Source organism: Megascapheus bottae, chromosome 18 (genome assembly GCF_031878675.1).
Source record: "Megascapheus bottae isolate mThoBot1 chromosome 18, mThoBot2.hap1, whole genome shotgun sequence".
NCBI classification, from domain to species: Eukaryota; Metazoa; Chordata; class Mammalia; order Rodentia; family Geomyidae; genus Megascapheus; species Megascapheus bottae.
The window spans coordinates 48,277,965-48,297,960 of NC_143526.1; the positions used below are offsets into that span (position 1 = coordinate 48,277,965).

Here is a 19,996-nt window from a genome sequence, read left to right on the forward strand (position 1 = left end):
GCAGCTGGATCTTTATAGCCCTTTTGTGATAGGATTATCACTGATTTATAGTTGGAAAACAAGGCATCAAGGAGGCCTGCCTTACCCAAGTGCCCCACGGCACTTTAGGAGTGCCTGGGTGCAAGCTTTAGGCTGGAGCCAATGTGGTCAGTACCAGGGCACCGGTACCAGGGCACTTCAGCTGTGGGCGGTATAATGTCTAGGTCCATACAAGCTGTTTTTCATTTGAGTTGTGCTGACTCTGGGTTTTGGTTGGTTTTGTACACAGAGGAGGTCCTTGATAATTCTCTTCAATTGTGTGCCTTAATTGAAAAAACCTTTTGGGTCTGCCTTATTGGCTATAAATGTTGATTAAATTAGGCATTGCGTTTTCTTGTTTTTAAATGGGTAACTCTCCAGGGCATCAGGCTTACTCCAGACATCCTCCATCCATCTTCTCCTGGGTCCTCTTCTGTAATGTGGTGCTCCCTGTGCTGGTGGGTATAGGCCCTGCTGGTTTTACTGAGGCTGCAGCTGGGCACACTGAGCCTTTTCTTTTTTGGCATTGTTTAATATCAGTCTCTTTAAGGACTTTTTCTCCCCTGCCAGCTGGTTTGGTGTTTCAACATTGACTCCTTAGGGGTAAGGGGACGTTTTGAACTGATCTTGATGGCTCACCCTATAGAATGTCACTTATCTATATAGTCAGCCTGACAGCCTTGAGTTGAGCTCGTAGCTTGAGTGTACATACTGCTCACGCAGAGGCTCAGTGGTCAATTCTGTCTTACCACCCTGCTTTCTCCTTGGTGCTGAGTCATAAAATGATGGTGAAGACCTAGAGCTAGGTCTAGGACTTTGGGGAGCATGATATTGCACTAGCATGGAACCTGACCAAGTTCCATGTTGTTTGGCTTTGGGCCTACTTATTGTCCTGTTACCTTTGTGTATGTTCGGAGGCCTACAGAAGTCATCAGTGTAAGCCAAAGAGAGTCCAGGGATTTTTACACCTGCTCCCCAAGGCTGGCAGTATTCTTGCTTAGTAGTGACCTAAAATCACTTGCTTTCAATAAATACTTTTTTGGGATGCCAGAACAGACTCAGGAGCCTAAATTTTTTTTTTTTTTTAAATCATTGGATCCGGAGATATCTTTTAGGGTTCAAGAATTCCACATTATCAGGGCCTCCAGGACACAGGCTATAAAAGGCGCTGCTATTTAAACAATGTGATGCTTTGTAAAACCCTCTTCAGTAGTTGATTTTAGACTCTTAATGGAGAGAAACGATTTCCCCACACTTACCTCATTGTAAAATCAGGTAAATCATTTATAGTGCCGAACTTTGGAATAGTAACTGTCTTTTCAGCTGTGGCTGCTCTGTGTGCTCTGGTTTATGGCCCTGGCTCTGGTGATCATGGCCTCTGTCTTGCAGGGAGTCTCTGGAAGCACTTCTACAGAGAGCTGTTGCCCACTGTCCAAAGGCAGAGGTGTTGTGGCTCATGGGTGCAAAGTCTAAGTGGCTAGCTGGGGATGTACCTGCTGCAAGGAGCATCTTGGCTCTGGCCTTTCAGGTGAGTGAAAGGTTGCCTATGCTAGAAGGGCTGTACATGAAGACCCAGCTTGCTACCACTGGTGCCTGAGAACTTCCCCCAGGCATGGTCTTGAGGTGTACATGGTCTAGGGACATTGGACCCCATGGGTGGCCAGGACTGTGGGGTCAAGGACAAAAGAGCAGCCCAGTGAGGAACATTGACTTTTTAGTCACTACCATTCAGTATGACCACTGGCTAGACCTTCCGGAACAAAGGACACAACTCTTACATGGGTTACCTACATTCCTATAGACCCGAATAAGTGGAGCTCCTTTCAATTAGACTTGCCAAGCCTGACTGTTGTAAGGTATGAAGTGTTTTTTGTGAGTGCCAGTATTGGTACTTGAACTCAGGGGCTAGAGCTCTTCTACATGAGAGCCATAGCTCCACTTCTGTTTTTTTGTTGTTGTTGTTGGTCATGGGGCTTGAACTCTGGTCCTGGGTGCTGTCCCTGGGTTCTTCAGTGCAAGGCTATTGCCCTACCCCTGGAGCCCCAGCCCCACTTTCAGTTTTCAAGTGATTAATTGGAGATGAGTCTCACAGTCTTTCCTTCTGGCGGGCTTTGATCCAAGATCCTCAGATCTCAGCCTCCTTGGATTTTTTTTCAATAGTGATTAATTGGAGATAAGAGTCTAACAAAACTTTCTGATTGGGTTGCCTTCAAACTGTAATCCTCAGATCTCGACCTCCCAAGTAGCAGGTGTGATTGGCCAGTGTCCAGCTGAAATGCTGTTTATATTTTGGTTTCAGTTTTGGGGCTTGAACTAGGGGCCTGGGTGCCATTGCTGAGGGTTTTTTTTGCTGAAGGCTAATGCTCTAGTAAATGAGACTCAACTCCACTTGCTGCCCTTTTGGTGATTAATTGGAGAAAATAGTCTCAAAGACTTCTGCCCCAGCTGGCTTTGAACCACAGTCTTCATATTCTAGCCTCCTGATGCCCAGCTTATGGAATATTTTTAAAGTACCTTATTTAAATTTTTATTGTCACATGCAGTATTCTAGTAGTTTATGAGAATGTGAGTGTTCAGTGGTTTTATGGCATACTCTTCATTTGTGAGTGTCAGTCTTCTATTGTAGTCCAGGCTAACATAATAAAGCTTGGTGTTATTAGAATACCACAGGAAGGATTGGCCTGGGTCATTCTTTTGTTCCACCTACTTCTTCAAGAGAACTCAGAAGTGGAGACAATGCTAAACAGAATAGATTTTGACCTCCTATGTGTCTGGTCACTCCTGCTATACTTCATGCTGTGACACACAGAAATCCCTGAGGTGGCTTTCCTTGCCTGTTACCATGGGGCTGCTTATTAGGTCTGTGAGGTGGCTGTCTTGTAGAGGGCAGTGAGTGGCTGCAATGATTAGTACAGTATTAGCTCCAAGGAGACTTTCAAAGCATAGTTCTGTGTTCCCTAAACTCTACCTCATCAGCAATATGCTGGGCATCTTATCTTCCCTGCTCATGTGGGTACACTAGGGAAGCTGAGAGGAAGGAATGGGGTTCGGTGTGGCTGGGTTACACATGTATGCCTGGGTGCTGTTCCTAAGCTTTTTTGCTCAAGGCTAGTGCTCTGCTGCTTGAGACACAGCTCTCCGTCCTTCTTTTTTGCTCATTAATTGGAAATAATAGTCCCATGGACTTTTCTGCTCTGGCTGGCATACCCTTACATGTCTTACTTATGTGACCCACTCAGAGTCTTTGAGAAGCTGTGAATGTCTTGTGTGGATGGCTCTACAGCTGCTATTCTTTTTTTTTTTTTTTTTTTTTGCCAGTCCTAGGCTTGAGCTCAGGGCATGAACCCTGTCCTTGACTTTCTCAAGGCTAGCATTCTACCACTTGAGCCTCAGCACCACTTCCAGCTTTTTGCTATATATGTGGGGTACCGAGGAATTGAACCCGGGTCTTTGTGCATGGTAGGCAAGCACTCTACCACTAGGCCAAACTCCTGCCCCTACAGCTGCTATTCATAATGCTGTGTACTAGAGTGAAAACAGATATGTTTTCAGGTGATCCTGGGTTTGTGGCTGGAAATGTCCTGTCATCTAGTCTGAGCCGGGTTTGGACCATACAAGTCCTGTAGTAGAGTAAAACCTGGCTCAGTTCCTGGGCCACCTGGTTTTTATTAAATGTGATCCTAGCCCTGGTCACTTTTATTTTGAGCCTTATTGATGCTTCTATGCTTGCCCTGCAGGCCAACCCCAACAGTGAGGAGATCTGGCTGGCAGCTGTGAAACTGGAGTCAGAGAACAATGAGTATGAGCGTGCCCGGAGACTACTTGCCAAAGCACGGAGCAGTGCACCCACTGCCCGAGTAAGTGGGGACAGGTGGATGGGACAGGGTCACAGGGTTGCCTTGATGCAAATGTGGACCTAGTGAGAGCCACGCTCACTTGCCAGGAAGGAATGTGTTGAGGCTACCGCCCACGTTTGTTATTAGGCTTTAGGAATGCATCCTTTTTTTTTTTTTTCCTATTTTATTCTGTTGGTCTGTATATTTAACAATAGTTTTAATTAGCAAGTCTCATAACTTGTTCTGATAGCTGTTCATTCTTTTCCCTCAGTTTTTGTATACATGAGAAATCTGTGAAAACCTTATAAGTAATCGAAGGGCAGAAAATGAGCTGCAGTGTGGAACATGTGTCACAAAGGTGCTTCCTACCCAGACAGGTGGAAGGTGCTATAGAAGCAACTCCCGTGTGCAACAGTGTTGGTTTGCTTTGCAGGTGTTCATGAAGTCTGTGAAGCTGGAGTGGGTTCTGGGGAACATCGAGGCTGCACAAGAGCTATGTGAGGAGGCCTTGAAGCACTATGAGGACTTTCCCAAGCTATGGATGATGAAGGGGCAGATTGAAGAGCAGGGGGAGCTGATGGAAAAGGCTCGGGAGGCCTACAATCAGGGGGTAAGTGTCTGCCCCGAAACAGCTCACCCCAGGAAGCTCGATATTTGGAGCTAGTCATTGTCCCCCAACCCTGAGGACAGTTAGAGTTCCAGTGGTCAGGGCCACACCTTGCTTTCCTCGCTGTAGGTTCTGTATTTTTCCTTGGACCAAGTTTTACACCCTGTACTTGAGAAGCATGTCATACAGCTAAAGTGATGCCTGCATGCCTTATGCACCTGCACACTTAGACATGTATTTAGCACAGTTCCATCTGTGAAAGCCCAAGAGCAGGGCTGTTTAGACCCGTCCTGCAATATTCTCAGATGAAGCCAATCACAGCTCGTGCAGTCTTTCATGGACACCAGCTAAGTACCTTTCTTTTCTTTCTTTCTTTTTTTTTTTTTTTTGCCAGTCCTGGGCTTGAGCTCAGGGTCTGAGCACTGTCCTTGGACTTTCTCAAGGCTAGAGCTCTACCCCTTGAGCCTCAGCACCACTTCCGGCTTTTTTCTATGTATGTGGTACCAAGGAATCGAACCCCGGTCTTCATGCATGCTAGGCAAGCACTTTAACCACTAGGCCAAACTCCCGGCCCTCTTTTCTTTCTTTCTTTCTTTCTTTCTTTCATTCATTCATTCATTCATTCATTTATTTTGGTCAGTCATGGGACTTGAACTTTGGGTCTGGATACTGTCCCTGAGCACTTCAGCTCAAGGCTACCACACTACCCCCTTGAGCCACAGTGCTCCTTCCTGTTTTCTAGTGGTTAATTGGAGGTAAGAGTCTCATGGACTTTAATGTCCTGGCTGGTTTTGAACCTTGATTTTCCGATCTCAGCCTCCTGAATAGCTAGGATTTCAGGTGTGAGCTTCTGTGCCTGTCCTGAGTACCTTTCTTACTGGGTTGGTTGTCCACAGTTGAAGAAATGTCCCCACTCCACACCCCTCTGGCTCTTGCTCTCCCGGCTTGAGGAGAAGATTGGGCAGCTGACCCGTGCTCGAGCCATTTTGGAGAAGTCACGTTTGAAGAACCCAAAGAATCCTGGGCTGTGGTGAGTCCTGGGCTGCTGGTCTAGCCCTGCCATCGGGTGCTGTCCTCACACAGCTCTTCCCTCATGTCGCTGGGTCACACACATCCACATTCCCTTGGGGGATGGGGCAGCAGGTACTGGCTGCCATGCAGAATCAGGTCACTGCCTTGAGAGAGCTGGGGCTAGATGGTAGGTGGGCTTCTAATAGAAAACACTGGGGAAACAAGGAGCTGATAGTAAGGGATGAAGCTGAGAGAGTAGATTCCAGGAGAGACGTGACACAGACGGCCTTCAGGGGCACGAACTTAGCAGGAGCAGGTGTGAGGGTTCACACCTGCTATAATCTTAGCACTAGAGAGGCTAAGGGAGGAAGGATCATGGGTTTGAGGCCAACCCCAGTTACATCGAGTACCAGACTGAACACAGTAGCCTTGTCTCAGAAAATAGATGGCTATTAGGAATAGAAAGGGGGTGTTAGGTTGTAGATAGGTAGGGCTTGGATGTAGTCTCTGGTCTGTCTCCTCAGGTTGGAGTCTGTGAGACTGGAGTATCGTGCAGGGCTCAAGAACATTGCCAACACACTCATGGCCAAAGCTCTCCAGGAGTGTCCCAGCTCTGGTAAGAAACTCCTTGACTCCCAAGACTCAGCAAGCAGTAGCCTGGGTGCTATGCCGCTGCTTTCTTTTGCTCAAGGCTAAAAATGCTTTACCACTTAGAGCCACAGCTCCACTTGCAGTTTTCTGGCCATTAATTGGAGATAAGAGTCTCACAAACTTCCCACCCAGACTGGCTTTGAACCTTGATTCTCAGATCTCAGCCTCCTGGAGTAGCTAGGATTACAGGTATGAGCCCCCACCAGCATTCTATAAGCAATGTTTTGTGTTGTTGTTTTGATTTTTGTGGGTCATGGGGCTTGAACTCCTGGGTGCTGTCCCTGAGCTCTTCAGCTCAAGGTTACCATCCTACCCTTGGGCCTGGGCATTGTTCCTGAGCTCTTCAACTCAAGACTACTGCCCTACCCTTGAGCCAAGCCCTACTTCCATTTTCTAGAGGTTAGTTGGAGATAAGAGTCTCAGGCCCCTTTGTTCCCGGGCTGTCTGGGCTGGCTTTGAACCTTGATCCTCAGATCTCACCCTCCTGAATAGCTAAGATTCCATGCATGAGCCACCAAGCCCAGCATTTTTTTTTTTTTCCTTTTAACTCGGTTTTGGGGCTTGAACTCTGGACCTGAGCATTGTCTCTGAGCTCTTCAGCTCAAGGCTACTGCCCTACCTCTTGAGCCACAGTGCCACTTCTGATTTTCTGGTGGTTAATTGGAGATAAGAGTCTCTCAGACTTTAGTGCCCATGCTGGCTTTTGAATCACAATCCTTCGATCTCGGCCCTTAGCCTCCTGAATAGCTAGGATTACAAGCATGAACCACTGTGTGCAGCTTGCTTGCCTGCTTGCTTTGCCTGCCTGCTTGCCTGCCTGCTTGCCTGCTTGCTTGCCTGCTTGCTTGCTTGCTTTCTCTTTCTCTCTCTCTCTCTCTCTCTCTCTCTCTCTCTCTCTCTCTCTCTCTCTCTTTCTTTCTTTCTTTCTTTCTCCAGTCCTGGGCTTGAGCTCAGGGCCTGAGCACTGTCCTTGGACTTTTTCAAGACTAGAGCTCTACCACTTGAGCCTCAGCACCACTTCTGGCTTTTTTCTGTGTTTATGGTACCGAGGAATCGAACCCGGGTCTTTGTGCATGCTAGGCAACCATTCTACCACTAGGCCAAACTCCTGGCCCTTACTTTCTATTTTTGAGATAGGATTTTGCTTTATAGTCCAGGCTGGGCCTTTAACTTGTGAACCTCCTGCCCCAACCTCTTATGTTTAGGGATTTCAAATAGGTGCTACTAATGCCTAGCTGTCTCCTGTGTTTTAATTTAATAATACTGCTTTGGATTCCATTTTCTTCTGTGTGTTTTCCTGAGTCAGTAAGAGTGAAACTGTGAAGGTTGTTGATGCCTTTGGGTATGGTCCAGAACTCTGTCCAGTCTGCACTGTCAGGGGAGGCAGCCGGGTGAGTGGAAATATGGGACCTTTATGGCTGACCCGAAGTAGGCCTCTCTCACTCAGGGCAACTTGTTAAGGTGGACGTGTTTTGAACCAGAAGTGAGACTGAAGATCACCAGGTCTTTGTTCTGAATTTCAGGCATTCTGTGGTCAGAAGCTGTCTTCCTCGAGGCAAGACCCCAGAGAAAGACCAAGAGTGTAGATGCCCTGAAGAAGTGTGAGCATGACCCCCATGTGCTCCTGGCTGTGGCCAAGTGAGTAGAAGTTTTCTTGGGGTTAGTGACCTCAAGGGTCCTGATTCGGCCTTTTGCCAGCATCTCTGCCTCTCCTAGCCTGTGCTAACTTGTGCATTTCAGCAGGATAGGCCCCTGGTACTTGACTTGAGGAGCTCTGCCTCAGTCTTTTGGGTCAGTATGTTGCTAGACAGAAGCCATAAGACATTCCCTGCCCATCTCATGTGTGCACTCCCTCTAGGTCACTCCCTCTCCTTGGAGAGGCCATTTCAGGTGGCCCTTCCTCAGTGTCCTTCCTCAATCTGTCTTTGACTTCCACATTTCAGTTTGTACCACACACAGCCTGGATTACATAACCTAGAATTTAATAAGCAAAGCCTTTGCCTTAAGGGGTTTTAGCCAAGAAATTTGTTTTCATTTCTTAGAGTAAAAAAATCAGGCCAGGTGCCAGTGGCTAATCAGGAGGCTGAGATCCGAGGATCGAAGTTTGAAGCCAACCCAGGCAAGAAAGTCAGTGAGATGATTCTTCTTTTTTTTTTTTTGGCCAGTCTTAGGACTTGAACTCAGGGCCTAGACAGACATTGTCCTTGAACTTGTTTTGCTGAAGACTAGCATTCTACCACTTGAGCCACAGCACACCCCCAGCTTTTTCTGTGTTTGTGATACTGAGGAATCAAACCCAGGACTTCATGCATGCGAGGCAAGCTCTCTTACAACTAGGTCATGATCATGCTCCCAGCCCTTTCAGTGAGATTCTTGTCTCATCAAACTACTCAGAAAAAGCCAGAAGCGGTGCTGTAGCTCAAGTGGTAGAGTGCTAGACTTGAACAAAAGCAGCTCAGGGGCAGTGCCCAGGCCCTGAGTTCAGGCCCCAGTGCAGATGAAAAGAAAAGAAATCAGACACTTTCAGCTTTGGTCCTGGGAACAACCCTCGATCTGGATGCCTTCTAGTACAGAGGTGACCAACCAGAGACTATCTCTTAGGGCAGATACATGGTCTGCAGGGGAAGAAGTAGTTAGCAGGTGACATGAGGGTATAGCACCTAACTGTGCCACCTTACCTCCATCTTCCTGTGATGAACTGTGGAGACAGAGCTGTCCTTGAGCCATCTTTGGCCATGCTCTAGGGGGCGCTGGATTTTTATGGTCTGGCATGGATGCCTGTGGCCTTTGCATAGGAAGGGGGCTTCTTAGGGTCTGGCTTGTGCTTGCTTTGGATTTCTCCTTTCTTCTTTGTGCTGCTTCTTCCCAGAGGGACTGTGTGGACCTCAGATATGACAGCCATAAAACATTATAAAAGGCTTTGCTAAAGTAAATAAGTCATTTCTTGCTCTTTCAAAACCAGTGTTCTCTGTGTCTGCTATCTTGAGTTTGTGCTCTTTAAATCACAGTTTATCTAACACCAAGCAATTAAGAATACCATAAGGCTTAAAAAACAATCAAGTTATCAAAGTATGAAGTTACACTGTTCAGTACTTGAGAGTAGCTCAAACAGCTGTCTGGAATTGAAGGGTTAGCTGTGCTCTAGCTGCTTTGGTGCTTCTGGCTAAAGGAGGAGCTGAGTTGTGGGGAGGGTAGCAGTACCCACATTTCAGGCCTGCCAGAGAGTCTGTCCTTATGTGCCCACTGCCTTCACTGCTGTCTGTCCTCTTTCTGTCCTTTCCACCACTTATCTACTCTGTGGGAAGGGCACCGTAGAGACCCTTTACTTCCAGAGTCTGACCTCTAGCCTGGTCCACTTCAGCTTGGTTTGGGGACGTCAAAGTCACAGGAACACCAGCCCGTTTACTGGAGTCTGGACTGAGCGGCTTGCAGCCCAAAGTTTCTGGTGCTGGCTGAGATCTATCTTCATGGGGCTAGATAAGGCAGAATAATAACCTAGCAAGTATTCTGCTGAGGATCTCTAATCAGAGCCTTTTTTGTTTTTAGCCAGTCCTGGGGTTTGAACTCAGGGCCTGAGCCCTGCCCTTGGGCTTTCTCAAGGCTAGTGCTCTACCACTTGAGCCACAGCACCACTTCCAGCCTTTTCTATGTATGTGGTACTGAGGAATTGAAGCAGGGATGAGCCACCAGTGCCTGGCAAATTACTATTATTTTCAGTCATGGGGCTTGAATTCAGGGCCTTTGCACTGGCCCTGAGCCTTTTCACTGAAGGCTAGTACTCTACCACTTTAAATTACAGTGCCACTTCCAGTTTTCTGGTGGTGGTTAATTGGAGGTAAGAGTCTCATGGACTTGGGGCTGGGAGTATAGCCTACTGGTAGAGTGCTTGCCTAGTATGCACGAAGCCCTGGGTTCTATTCTCCAATACCACGTATACAGGAAAGGCCAGAAGTGGTACTGTGGCTCCACTGGTAGAGAACTAACCTTGGGAAAGCTCAAAGACAGTGCCCAGACCCTGAGTTAGAGTCTTACAGTCTTTCCTGCTCCTGTTGGCTTTTAGTTGTGATTCTTAGATCTCCTGAGTAGCTAGGATTATGGATATGAGCCACTATCACCTGGCTTCAAAGGGAAAAAAAATTTTTTTTTCAGTCCTGGGCTTGAGCTCAGGGCCTGAGCACTGTCCCTGGACTTTCTCAAGGCTAGAACTCTACCACTTGGGCCACAGCACCATTTCCAGATTTTTCTATGAATGTGATACTGAGGAATTGAACCCAGGTCTTGGTACATGCTAGGCAAGCACTCTACCACTAGGCCAAACTCCTGGGCCAAAGGGGAAAAAAAATTTTTTTTGGTCGGTTGTGGGGCTTGAACTCTACTGTGCACTGTCCCTGAGCTCTTCAGCTCAAGGTTACCACCCTACCCCTTGAGCCACAATGCCACTTCCAGTTTTCTGGTGGTTAATTGGAGATAAGAGTCTCACTGACTTTTGTACTCAGGCTGGCTTTGAACCGTGATCCTCAGATCTCAGCCTCCTGAGTAGCTAGGATTACAGGCATGAGCCACCATGCCCGGCTGAAAAAAAAAAGTATTTTTAAGGAGTTGAAATCTTTTTAAAAGAAGTATAAGCCAGAAGTGGACCTGTGGTTGGAGTATCAGACGAATAAAAAGGCTAAGAGTGTTCAAGCTCCAGTACCGTTAGATTTTTTTTTTTTTTTTTTTTTTTATCTGTGAAAGCTGTGGATCTGTAGTATGGAGAGGGAGAGATGCACTCTCATTAGATTTTTTTTTTATCTGTGAAAGCTGTGGATCTGTAGTATGGAGAGGGAGAGATGCACTCTCGTTAGATTTTTTTTTTTTTTTTTTATCTGAAAGCTGTGGATCTGTAGTATGGAGAGGGAGAGATGCACTCTTGTTAGATTTTTTTTAAAAAACAGAAAAAAGAAGAGGTTTGGAGGACAGTGTGGAGTGACCTCCATTTACTCCTGGCCCATCCCATGGCAGGGCCCACAGCTGGTGGGGTTCAGGGTACCGCTGATAGTGCACACAGATAAGTAAGGATGGCCCTAGGTGACACTATCAATCACCCTTTTCCTGAAACAGGCTATTCTGGAGTGAGCGAAAGATCACCAAGGCCCGGGAGTGGTTCCACCGTACAGTAAAGATTGACTCCGACCTGGGGGATGCCTGGGCCTTCTTCTACAAGTTTGAGCTCCAGCATGGCACAGAGGTGAGGCTTTGCAAGCAAACCAGCCCATGGTGCCTTCCTGTCTCTTTCCCTTGGCCTTTGACACTGTAGGGGAGCCCCACTCATCCCTTAGAGGATCAGGAGATGGCAAAGACCAACATATTCTAGCCAGGTGTGGATGACTCATGTCTGTCATCCTAGCAGCTCAGGAGGCTGAAGTCTGAGGAATGAGGTTCAAAGCCAGCCTCAGCAGAAAAGTTGTGGGGCTTGGACTCTGGGCCAGGGCGCTGTCCCTGAGCCTTCAGGTCAAGGCTACCACCCTAGCCTTTGAGCCTAAAGTGCTACTTCTGGTTTTCTAGTGGTTAATTGGAGATAAGTGTCTCATAGACTTTAGTGCCGGGCTGGCTTTGAATCTCGATCTTCAGGTCTCAGCCTCCTGAGTAACTGGGATTGCAGGCGTGAGCCACCGCACCTGGCATGTGTGTGAGATTATCTCCATGTAACTAGCAAAATGCCAGAAGTGAAGGTATGGCTCAGTGGTAATACACCAGCCTTGAGTGAAAAAGCCATGCAAGAGCCCAAGGTCCTGAGTTCAAGCCTCGTATTGGCCTATATGCCCCACCCCTGTTTTGGGTCTTGAGGTTGGGGAAGAAGGTCATCCGGTTTTGCTCGCTAAGTGGAGGCGCTAGGTTGAGTTCTGTGGGCGGGTGTGCAGAGGAGCAGTTGGCGCTCCTAACATAGCCCCTGAGAGGCCCCCTGCGGTGCTGTGGCCCGTTCCCCTCAGGAGCAGCAGGAGGACGTGCGGAAGCGCTGTGAGAACGCCGAACCCCGGCACGGCGAGCTGTGGTGCACTGTGTCCAAAGATATCGCCAACTGGCAGAAGAAGATTGGGGAGATCCTGGTGCTGGTGGCTGCACGCATCAAGAACACCTTCTGATGGCTGAGGTGGCACAGGGACGAGCACATGAGGACCTGGGCTGTCTGACCTTTATTAAAGGCTTTTATGCAGTGTGTTGGGGCTGGGGTTCTTGTTTTCTCCTGGTCCTTCCTTGGCTCATGCTTTTCTCCCCAGTCTGGGTACCTACACCTACAAGGGGTGGAAGTCAGCCTAGCATTGGAGAGGTCTTCTGTAGGTGCCCATTTGCACCTGAAGGAGTCATGGGACACCAGGGCTCACAGATTTTATGGAACACAGGCTGTGGAGAGAGTGGGGGTACTGAGTCACAGCTGCGGAAACAAACAGTGGGACCAAGCCTGTTGGAGACTTTAGTGTGGTGACAGCTGGGGCCTCTGGAGTTTGTCCAAATAGCTGACCGTGCTCTACTGGTGGGCATTGCAGGGCCACCACCACCCAGGCCTCTGTGAAGATGGCACTCTTCTGAGCTCTCTCCTGTAGGTGACTCTTTGCTAATTTATAGCATTTTATCCTAAAGTACTTGTGACTGACGTCATTTGTCTTCCTCGGGCTCAGATTCTTTTGTGTGTGTTGTTTTGTGTGTGTATGTATGGGTACTGAGTTAAAAACATGAAGCCAGACCTCACACCTGTAATCCTAGCTACTCAGGAGGCTGAGAGCTAAGGTTCAAGATTCAAAGCCAGCCCGGGCACTAAAGTCTGTGAGACTCTTTATCTCCAGTTAACCACTAGAAAATGGGAAGTGGGCTTAAGTGATAGGGCAGTCTTGAGCTGAAGAGCTCAGGGACAGCGCCCACACCCAGAGTTCAAGTCCCATGATTGACAAAACAACAAAAAAATGAAACAAGCCAGCTGTCTTGGAAGGGCGTGGGTGGAATGGGCCAGAGACCACCTAATTAGAGGTCATGGTTAGTGGGTAGCAGTGGCCATGCTCAGGTTGGCTCATGTTGAGTAAGAAGGGATGGTTCTCAGAGACCCCTTCCTAGAGAACAGAAGCTAAGCTGTGGTTTCCCAGTGACCCTGCAGTGGTGGGCAGGCCACGTCTGCACTGCCTATTCCTCACAAGTGAGAGCAGGGAGTCCTAGAAGCACTCCCCTCCCATGTGCGCACCGGCATGCCCACCTTTTCTGTTCTCCATCACCCTGTGTGGGATATGGCCTGCTGATTGGTGAATACTAAGCAGGTCACCTGGACACAAAGTCAGGGGAGTTGTCATGGGTTCCCTGCACACAACTGTCCACAGGAGTGGCTTGAAGAGCTGCTGTTTTCTCATATCCAGGAGCCATGAGGGTACCAGGAAACTCAATCTAAAGAAGCAGCCAAAGTCATGAAAAACCCAGGAGAGATTGAGTGGTTACATAAAAGGATACCCTGGAGGCTGGGAATGTGGCTTAGTGGCAGACTGCTTGCCTACCTTGCTTGAAGCCCTAGGTTGATTCCTTAGTGCTCATATAAACAACAACAAAAAGCCAGAAATGACACTGTGGCCCAAGTGGTAGAATGCTAGTTTCTGCAAAAAAAGCAACAGCAGCTCAGGGACAATGCCCAAGCCCTGAGTTCAAACCCCAGGACTGGCAAAAAAGAAGAAAAAAAGCCCTGGTGAGGCTTCCTGTCAGGTCCCAATGGAAAGATGCAATGTGTTATAATAGCTGCTTGCTTTTTCTTCCCCAGTTGCTTTAGGGTGGACTCGCTGTGTGCATCCCAGCTTCCATTCCTGAGAGCACATGTAAACTCTCCCCCAGCTGAGGGCTGGTACCCCAGAGGCTGCTCAACCTTTTGGAGCAGAGCAGTACTCTGGGGACCATGGCTTCCCATGGTGGAAGCCCCCTCAGCTCAGCAGCAGGGAGCCCGGACACAAGGGCAGGACCCAGTGTGGGGACCGTGATTTTGGGCAAGGGGCAAAGTCTTGCTTCTGTCTTAAGAAGGCTGGCTGCCCTGGCTGGTCTCTGCTAAACCCTGCATGCCCACCCAGCCACTCCTGCCCCTTGGCGGCAGTTTTCCTGACTGACATTCAATCTGGGTTCTGCAGCTGCATGGATCTGCCGCTACAGGCAAGTGCTGGGCTTCAGGGTCAGGTTAATTGGAGTGATTAGAGGGTGGAGAGGGGGAGGGAGCAGGACTGGATTGCTGGCCTCTCCTTCCTTTTTCCCGCCCCCCTTTGCTAGGGGAGACAGCTTCAAAAGCCTCTTCCGCCTACCCCTTATCCCTCTCCAAGGTGGCCCCATTGGTTAGTGTGGACCTGGTGTGGGCACATTGGTGTAGCCGATTGCCACTGCCCTGTACATGTAGGCCAGTGAATCTCAGGCCATGTTCCCGACCTGCAGGTGGTTGTGAAGGAGGACTAGCTCTGTGAAAGTCCTATGGTGAGCAGCCAAGGGAGGGGGGGCCTTGAAGAGGCTTTGGAGAGACCCCTGGTGAGAGGTGGGGGGCTTTGGAGAGGTTCCTGGTGAGCAGTGGGTGGGGTAGGGGTTTTGGAGAGGTCCTGGTGAGCAGTGGGTGGGGTAGGGGTTTTGGAGAGGCCCTGGTGAGCAGTGGGGGGGAGTAGGGGGGCTTTGGAGAGGTCCTGGTGAGCAGTGGGGGGAGTAGGGGGGCTTTGGAGTGGTCCTGGTGAGCAGTGGGGGGAGTAGGGGGCTTTGGAGAGGTCCTGGTGAGCAGTGGGGGGAGTAGGGGGGCTTTGGAGAGGTCCTGGTGAGCAGTGGGGGGAGTAGGGGGGCTTTGGAGAGGTCCTGGTGAGCAGTGGGGGGAGTAGGGGGGCTTTGGAGAGGTCCTGGTGAGCAGTGGGGGGAGTAGGGGGGCTTTGGAGAGGTCCTGGTGAGCAGTGGGGGGAGTAGGGGGGCTTTGGAGAGGCCCTGGTGAGCAGTGGGGGGAGTAGGGGGGCTTTGGAGAGGTCCTGGTGAGCAGTGGGGGGAGTAGGGGGGCTTTGGAGAGGCCCTGGTGAGCAGTGGGGGGAGTAGGGGGGCTTTGGAGAGGTCCTGGTGAGCAGTGGGGGGAGTAGGGGGCTTTGGAGAGGCCCTGATGAGCAGTGGGGGGAGTAGGGGGGCTTTGGAGAGGCCCTGGTGAGCAGTGGGGGGAGTAGGGGGCTTTGGAGAGGCCCTGGTGAGCAGTAGCTATCTTGGGTGGAGGGGCTGGGAGCAGGCACAGCCCAGGGAATGCTGCTGCTTCTGTGCCTCTTGGAAACTTTGCTGCTTCCTGTGATTCACTGCACTGAGACAAGCCTGGCATTCCTAACACTTCCCTCCCACTCTGTGCTAAGCCTGAGTTTTGGACAGGCTGAAGGGGTGTATCTGGGAGCCAACCCACCTGACATGGGGCGCAGAGGTGTGGGATGTTTCTCCAGCAGCTCCCATTGACTTAGTTCAGCAGACTCTTCTTAGTGTAACCTCTTTTGGCAGCAAGCCGAGAGGCCATATGCAATTCTTAGAACATCCAGTAAGTCCCAAGAAGGGGCCACAGTAAACTGTTTTCTCTTTGTCTCAGCTAGGAGGCCTCACTCAGCTCTCAGGGGAGGTTTGAGAGGCGCTCAGACTCCCCTGCCAGGGCTGGGAAGCTGAATAGAGTCCTATCCTGTCATCTCCTTGGGTTCACATGATTGATTTTTTCAGCTTGAGTTGGCTGCCTGACTCCAGCCTGGAGGCCTGGGACAGGTTTGGAGATTGTCCCCCTTTGAGTGGATGAATCTAGGGGATGAACCTAGCTGTCTTCCTACCCCCAGGCAGTCCCTTCCATTCTGAGCAAGATGAGGCCTGCATGTGGGGTAGGATGTAGTCCTTTTTCCCCTGCTACCTCTTTCCTAGCCTTCTCTTCCAGTGTGGGGTATGATTTCGGGTTCTGAGTTCTTTTGTTCATATTGGATTTCTGAGCTGGTTGTGCAGTCATTGATAGGAAGTAGGGGTTTCTAAGCCTCCAAGAGCTGAGCAGTTCTGGCCTCAGTTCCTGTGAGGAAAGCAGCACAGGCTCCTCCTATCCAGAGGCCACCCAGAGATTCGCAAGAGGAAATTGTATTGCATGTGTTGGGGCTACAGCTGGCAAGTATGAGTCTGGGCATGAGCTCACTTCCTACAACTCTATCCTGTCCACACCAGAATAAGCTCACTTCTGCTGTGCAAAGCCAGGTGGGCCCCTCTGTGTGTGTGTGTGTGTGTGTGTGTGTGTGTGTGTGTGTGCCTGTGCAAAGCCTGAACTCAGCTTTGAGCTCTATCTATGTACATACTCACAACAGGTGCTCTACTACTTGAGACATGCCTCCAGTCCAGCATTTTGCAGGGATAGACTCTCATGGACTTTTCTCTCTGAGTCTCTTCCTCCCTAGCAGCCAGGCCTCCAGACTTGTGGGTCCTCCATCACTTGCCTGCCTCCCTCCCATATTCGTCACAGCAGCAAGTCCCTGTTCTGGACTTGTCTCCTGTGTCCCTGTCTGGTCCTTCAGAGCTCAATGACATGGCCCCTCAATATACACCCCACAAATTCCGCAGCAGAACCTGGTGCTATATCTAGTTCACAGACTTACCATCTCTGCTTTTCAAAAACAAGCAAACATAATCCTAGCTACTCAGGAGGCTGAGATCTGAGGCTCAAGGCTCAAAGCCAGCCTGGGCACTAAAGTCTGTGAGACTCTTATCTCCAATTAACCACTAGAAAACCGGAAAGTGATGCTGTGGCTCAAGGGGTAGAGTGGTAGGTAGCCTTGAGCTGAAGAGCTCAGGGACATCGCCCAGGCCCAGAGTTCAAGTCTCACAACCTACCAAAAAGGGAGGGGGAGCAAACATTTATTCTAACCCTTTCCTAGAACCGTTGTTGAATCTCTTTTCCATCAACTCTGGCTCCCCGATGGGGACAGTGCCCCTGGGAGCCCTGGAGCTCCCCTGACTTGTTGCTCCCTCTAGGTGTCCCCCAAAGCTGCTCTCTGTGTGCTGCTGCTGCTGCCGCTGGTGCTGCTGAGGACCACGCGGGGCCGGGCCGGGCCTGCCTCCTGCAGCCTCCCCGACATGATGCACCACTACCGCACCATCATCTTCCAAGACTTGCAGGCGGCCTTGCAGCTGCGGTTCCCCGCACTGAGGGCCCCACGTCCAAGGCCAGGCTCCAGACACCACCCTCCGGGCCAGAGAGGCCTGCGACCACCACCAGGGGCGGCCTGTGGTGCCCAGAAGGTATAGAGAAAGTGGGCCCCTACCCCTGCCACCTCTGCCCCCTGCCCCCTGCCCCCCTGCCTCCTGCCCCGCCTCCCCTGCCCCCTGACCCCCTGCCCCCGCCTCCCCTGCCCCCTGCCCCCGCCTCCCTGCCCCCTGCTCCCGTCTCCCCTGCCCCCTGACCTCCCTGCCCCCTGCCCCCACCACCCCTGCCCCCTGCCTCCCTGCCCCCACCACCCCTGACCCCTGACCCCCTGCCTCCTTGCCCCCCGCCCCCGCCACCCCTGCCCCCTCTGCCTCCCTGCCCCCCGCTACCCCTGTCCCCTGCTCCCCCTGCCCCTCTGCCCCCTGATCCCCCTGCCCCCGCCACCCCTGCCCCCTGACCCCCTGCCCCCTGCCACCCCTGACCCCTGCCTGCCCCCGCCACCCCTGCCCCCTGCCTCCCTGCCCCCCTGCCCCCACCACCCCTGCCCCCTGCTCCCTGCCCCCCTGCCCCCCACCCCCGTGCCCAGCATGGCCCCCCTCTTTCCCCAGGGCCTCTTTTCGGGTCCCCGCACCTGCGCTTCCCCCCCCCAGGAGCGCGCTGTCCTGCGGTCCATGCAGGCTCTGGTGGGGACCCTGCGCGGGGCAGCGGCCGGAGGCCGCCAGGGCGCCTTGGAGAAAGCCGCGTGGACGGTGGCCGTGAGAACCGAGGCGGCCATGCGCCGCCACTGCTGGGCGTCGCTCCAGGTGCGGATCCCGGGTGCCGCTGCTGGGCTGGGGGCTGTGGCCTCCTTCCGGGCGGGGAGCGGGGGCGGCTCGGGGCGGGGGGGGGGGGAAGCAGGGGCGCCCGCTGACCGCCGTGCCTGCCCGCAGAGGCGGCGGCGCCCGGCCCCGGCCCCGGCCCGGAGTTGGCGTGGACATCGGCATTGGCGGCGGCGGCGGCTCCTGGTGCGCGCCCTGGGCGCGGTCGCCACCTGCTGGAACCAGCTCTTCGCGCTGGGCGCCGCCGGGCCCGGGCGCCCGGGGCCCCACGACCGTGCCCATCTCCCGCGCCCGGCTCGCCGCGGCCCCCTCCCCGGGGGCCCCTGAACCGCGGCTCGGCGGCAGGGGGCGCGCGCGGGACGGGCCCTGGGGTCCCCGCGGGCCGCGCCGGGCGTCCGGCCGGCCCCCTCCGGACGTGCAGGGGACGGCGAAGCCCTGCGAAGCCCGGCGCAGTCAGCGCAAAACAACCGGATAAAGGAAACGGCCGAGGGGAAGCCGGCTGGGCCGCCGGCCTGCGCCCCGCGGGGTCATTTCCCTGCTCCCCGGTCCCTCCTCCCTGCTCCCTCCTCCCTGCTCCCTGGTCCCTCCTCCCTGATCCCTCCTCCCTGCTCCCTGCTCCATTCTCCCTCCTCCCTGATCCCTCCTCCCTGCTCCCTCCTCCCTGATCCCTGCTCCATTCTCCCTCCTCCGTGATCCCTCCTCCCTGATCCCTCCTCCCTGATCCCTGCTCCCTCCTCCCTCCTCCCTGATCCCTCCTCCCTGCTCCCTCCTCCCTGCTCCCTCCTCCCTGCTCCCTCCTCCCTACTCCCTGCTCCCTCCTCCCTGATCCCTGCTCCCTCCTCCCTCCTCCCTCCTCCCTGCTCCCTCCTCCTTGATCCCTCCTCCCTGATCCCTCCTCCCTGCTTGCCCCCCTGGCTCCTAGGGAAGGAGGCCCCAAGCCCACCTGGAACCACCACACCTGCCTCACCTGCCCTCTTGGAGCTAGGGCGGGCGCTGGGCCCCAGGGGTGGTGGCGGCCTCCACTCCCGAGCCTCCTGGACTCCAGTGGACATTCACACTCCTGAGAGCTGTCCAGGTCACTTCTGAGCACAACCATAGACGATATGAAGGGAGGGGTGTTAGCGCTGGTAGAGATCCTCTGGCCCAGTGTGGTTGGGCATGCTGGGTGATTCCCATGGTCCTACCTTAAAGGCATGTGACCATCTTGTACTGGGAAATACCAATGGTGAAGTAGATGGTGGTTAGAAGCCCTGGACTCTGCTGGGGCATCAACAAGTATCTAAGCAGGGAGGGAATGGAAGGTGTAGGAGATACTGGGCGGGATCCCACGGTGAACACAGCAGGGCGAAGCCACGGGATCCCCTGTGAACACAGCAGGGAGAAGCCACGGGATCCCCTGTGAACACAGCAGGGAGAAGCCCCGGGATCCCCTGTGAACACAGCAGGGAGAAGCCCCGGGATCCCCTGTGAACACAGCAGGGAGAAGCCCCGGGATCCCCTGTGAACACAGCAGGGAGAAGCCCCGGGATCCCCTGTGAACACAGCAGGGAGAAGCCCCGGGATCCCCTGTGAACACAGCAGGGAGAAGCCCCGGGATCCCCTGTGAACACAGCAGGGAGAAGCCACGGGATCCCCTGTGAACACAGCAGGGAGAAGCCACGGGATCCCCTGTGAACACAGCAGGGAGAAGCCCCGGGATCCCCTGTGAACACAGCAGGGAGAAGCCCCGGGATCCCCTGTGAACACAGCAGGGAGAAGCCACGGGATCCCCTGTGAACACAGCAGGGCGAAGCCACGGGATCCCACGGTGAACACAGCAGGGCGAAGCCCCGGGATCCCCTGTGAACACAGCAGGGAGAAGCCCCGGGATCCCCTGTGAGCACAGCAGGGAGAAGCCCCG

The 19,996-nt window shown here is 52.6% G+C and overlaps 2 protein-coding genes across 4 annotated transcripts in view; both read left to right on the forward strand.

The window, feature by feature from the left end:
• Nucleotides 1–12,321, forward strand: part of Prpf6 (pre-mRNA processing factor 6) — a 52,882-nt gene extending 40,561 nt beyond the window's left edge. For 2 of the 3 annotated variants that reach the window (XM_090352671.1, XM_090352670.1), the window contains 8 exons: nt 1,408–1,546; nt 3,756–3,875; nt 4,288–4,464; nt 5,358–5,491; nt 5,997–6,088; nt 7,647–7,761; nt 11,224–11,350; nt 12,093–12,321. In XM_090352671.1, the coding sequence (XP_090208797.1) occupies nt 1,408–1,546; nt 3,756–3,875; nt 4,288–4,464; nt 5,358–5,491; nt 5,997–6,088; nt 7,647–7,761; nt 11,224–11,350; nt 12,093–12,245 (1,057 nt within the window). In that variant the 3' untranslated portion in view covers nt 12,246–12,321. The remainder of the gene's footprint in view (nt 1–1,407; nt 1,547–3,755; nt 3,876–4,287; nt 4,465–5,357; nt 5,492–5,996; nt 6,089–7,646; nt 7,762–11,223; nt 11,351–12,092) is intronic. The other variant, XR_016538691.1, reaches the window with a different exon arrangement.
• Nucleotides 12,322–14,026: 1,705 nt separating this feature from the next.
• C18H20orf204 (chromosome 18 C20orf204 homolog) lies at nt 14,027–18,423 on the forward strand. The gene is made up of 5 exons (XM_090352739.1): nt 14,027–14,121; nt 14,253–14,274; nt 17,107–17,373; nt 17,929–18,081; nt 18,208–18,423. The coding sequence occupies exons 1-5, from the start codon at nt 14,027–14,029 to the stop codon at nt 18,421–18,423; spliced, it is 753 nt and encodes a 250-aa protein (XP_090208865.1).
• The last annotated feature ends 1,573 nt before the right edge of the window (nt 18,424–19,996 follow it).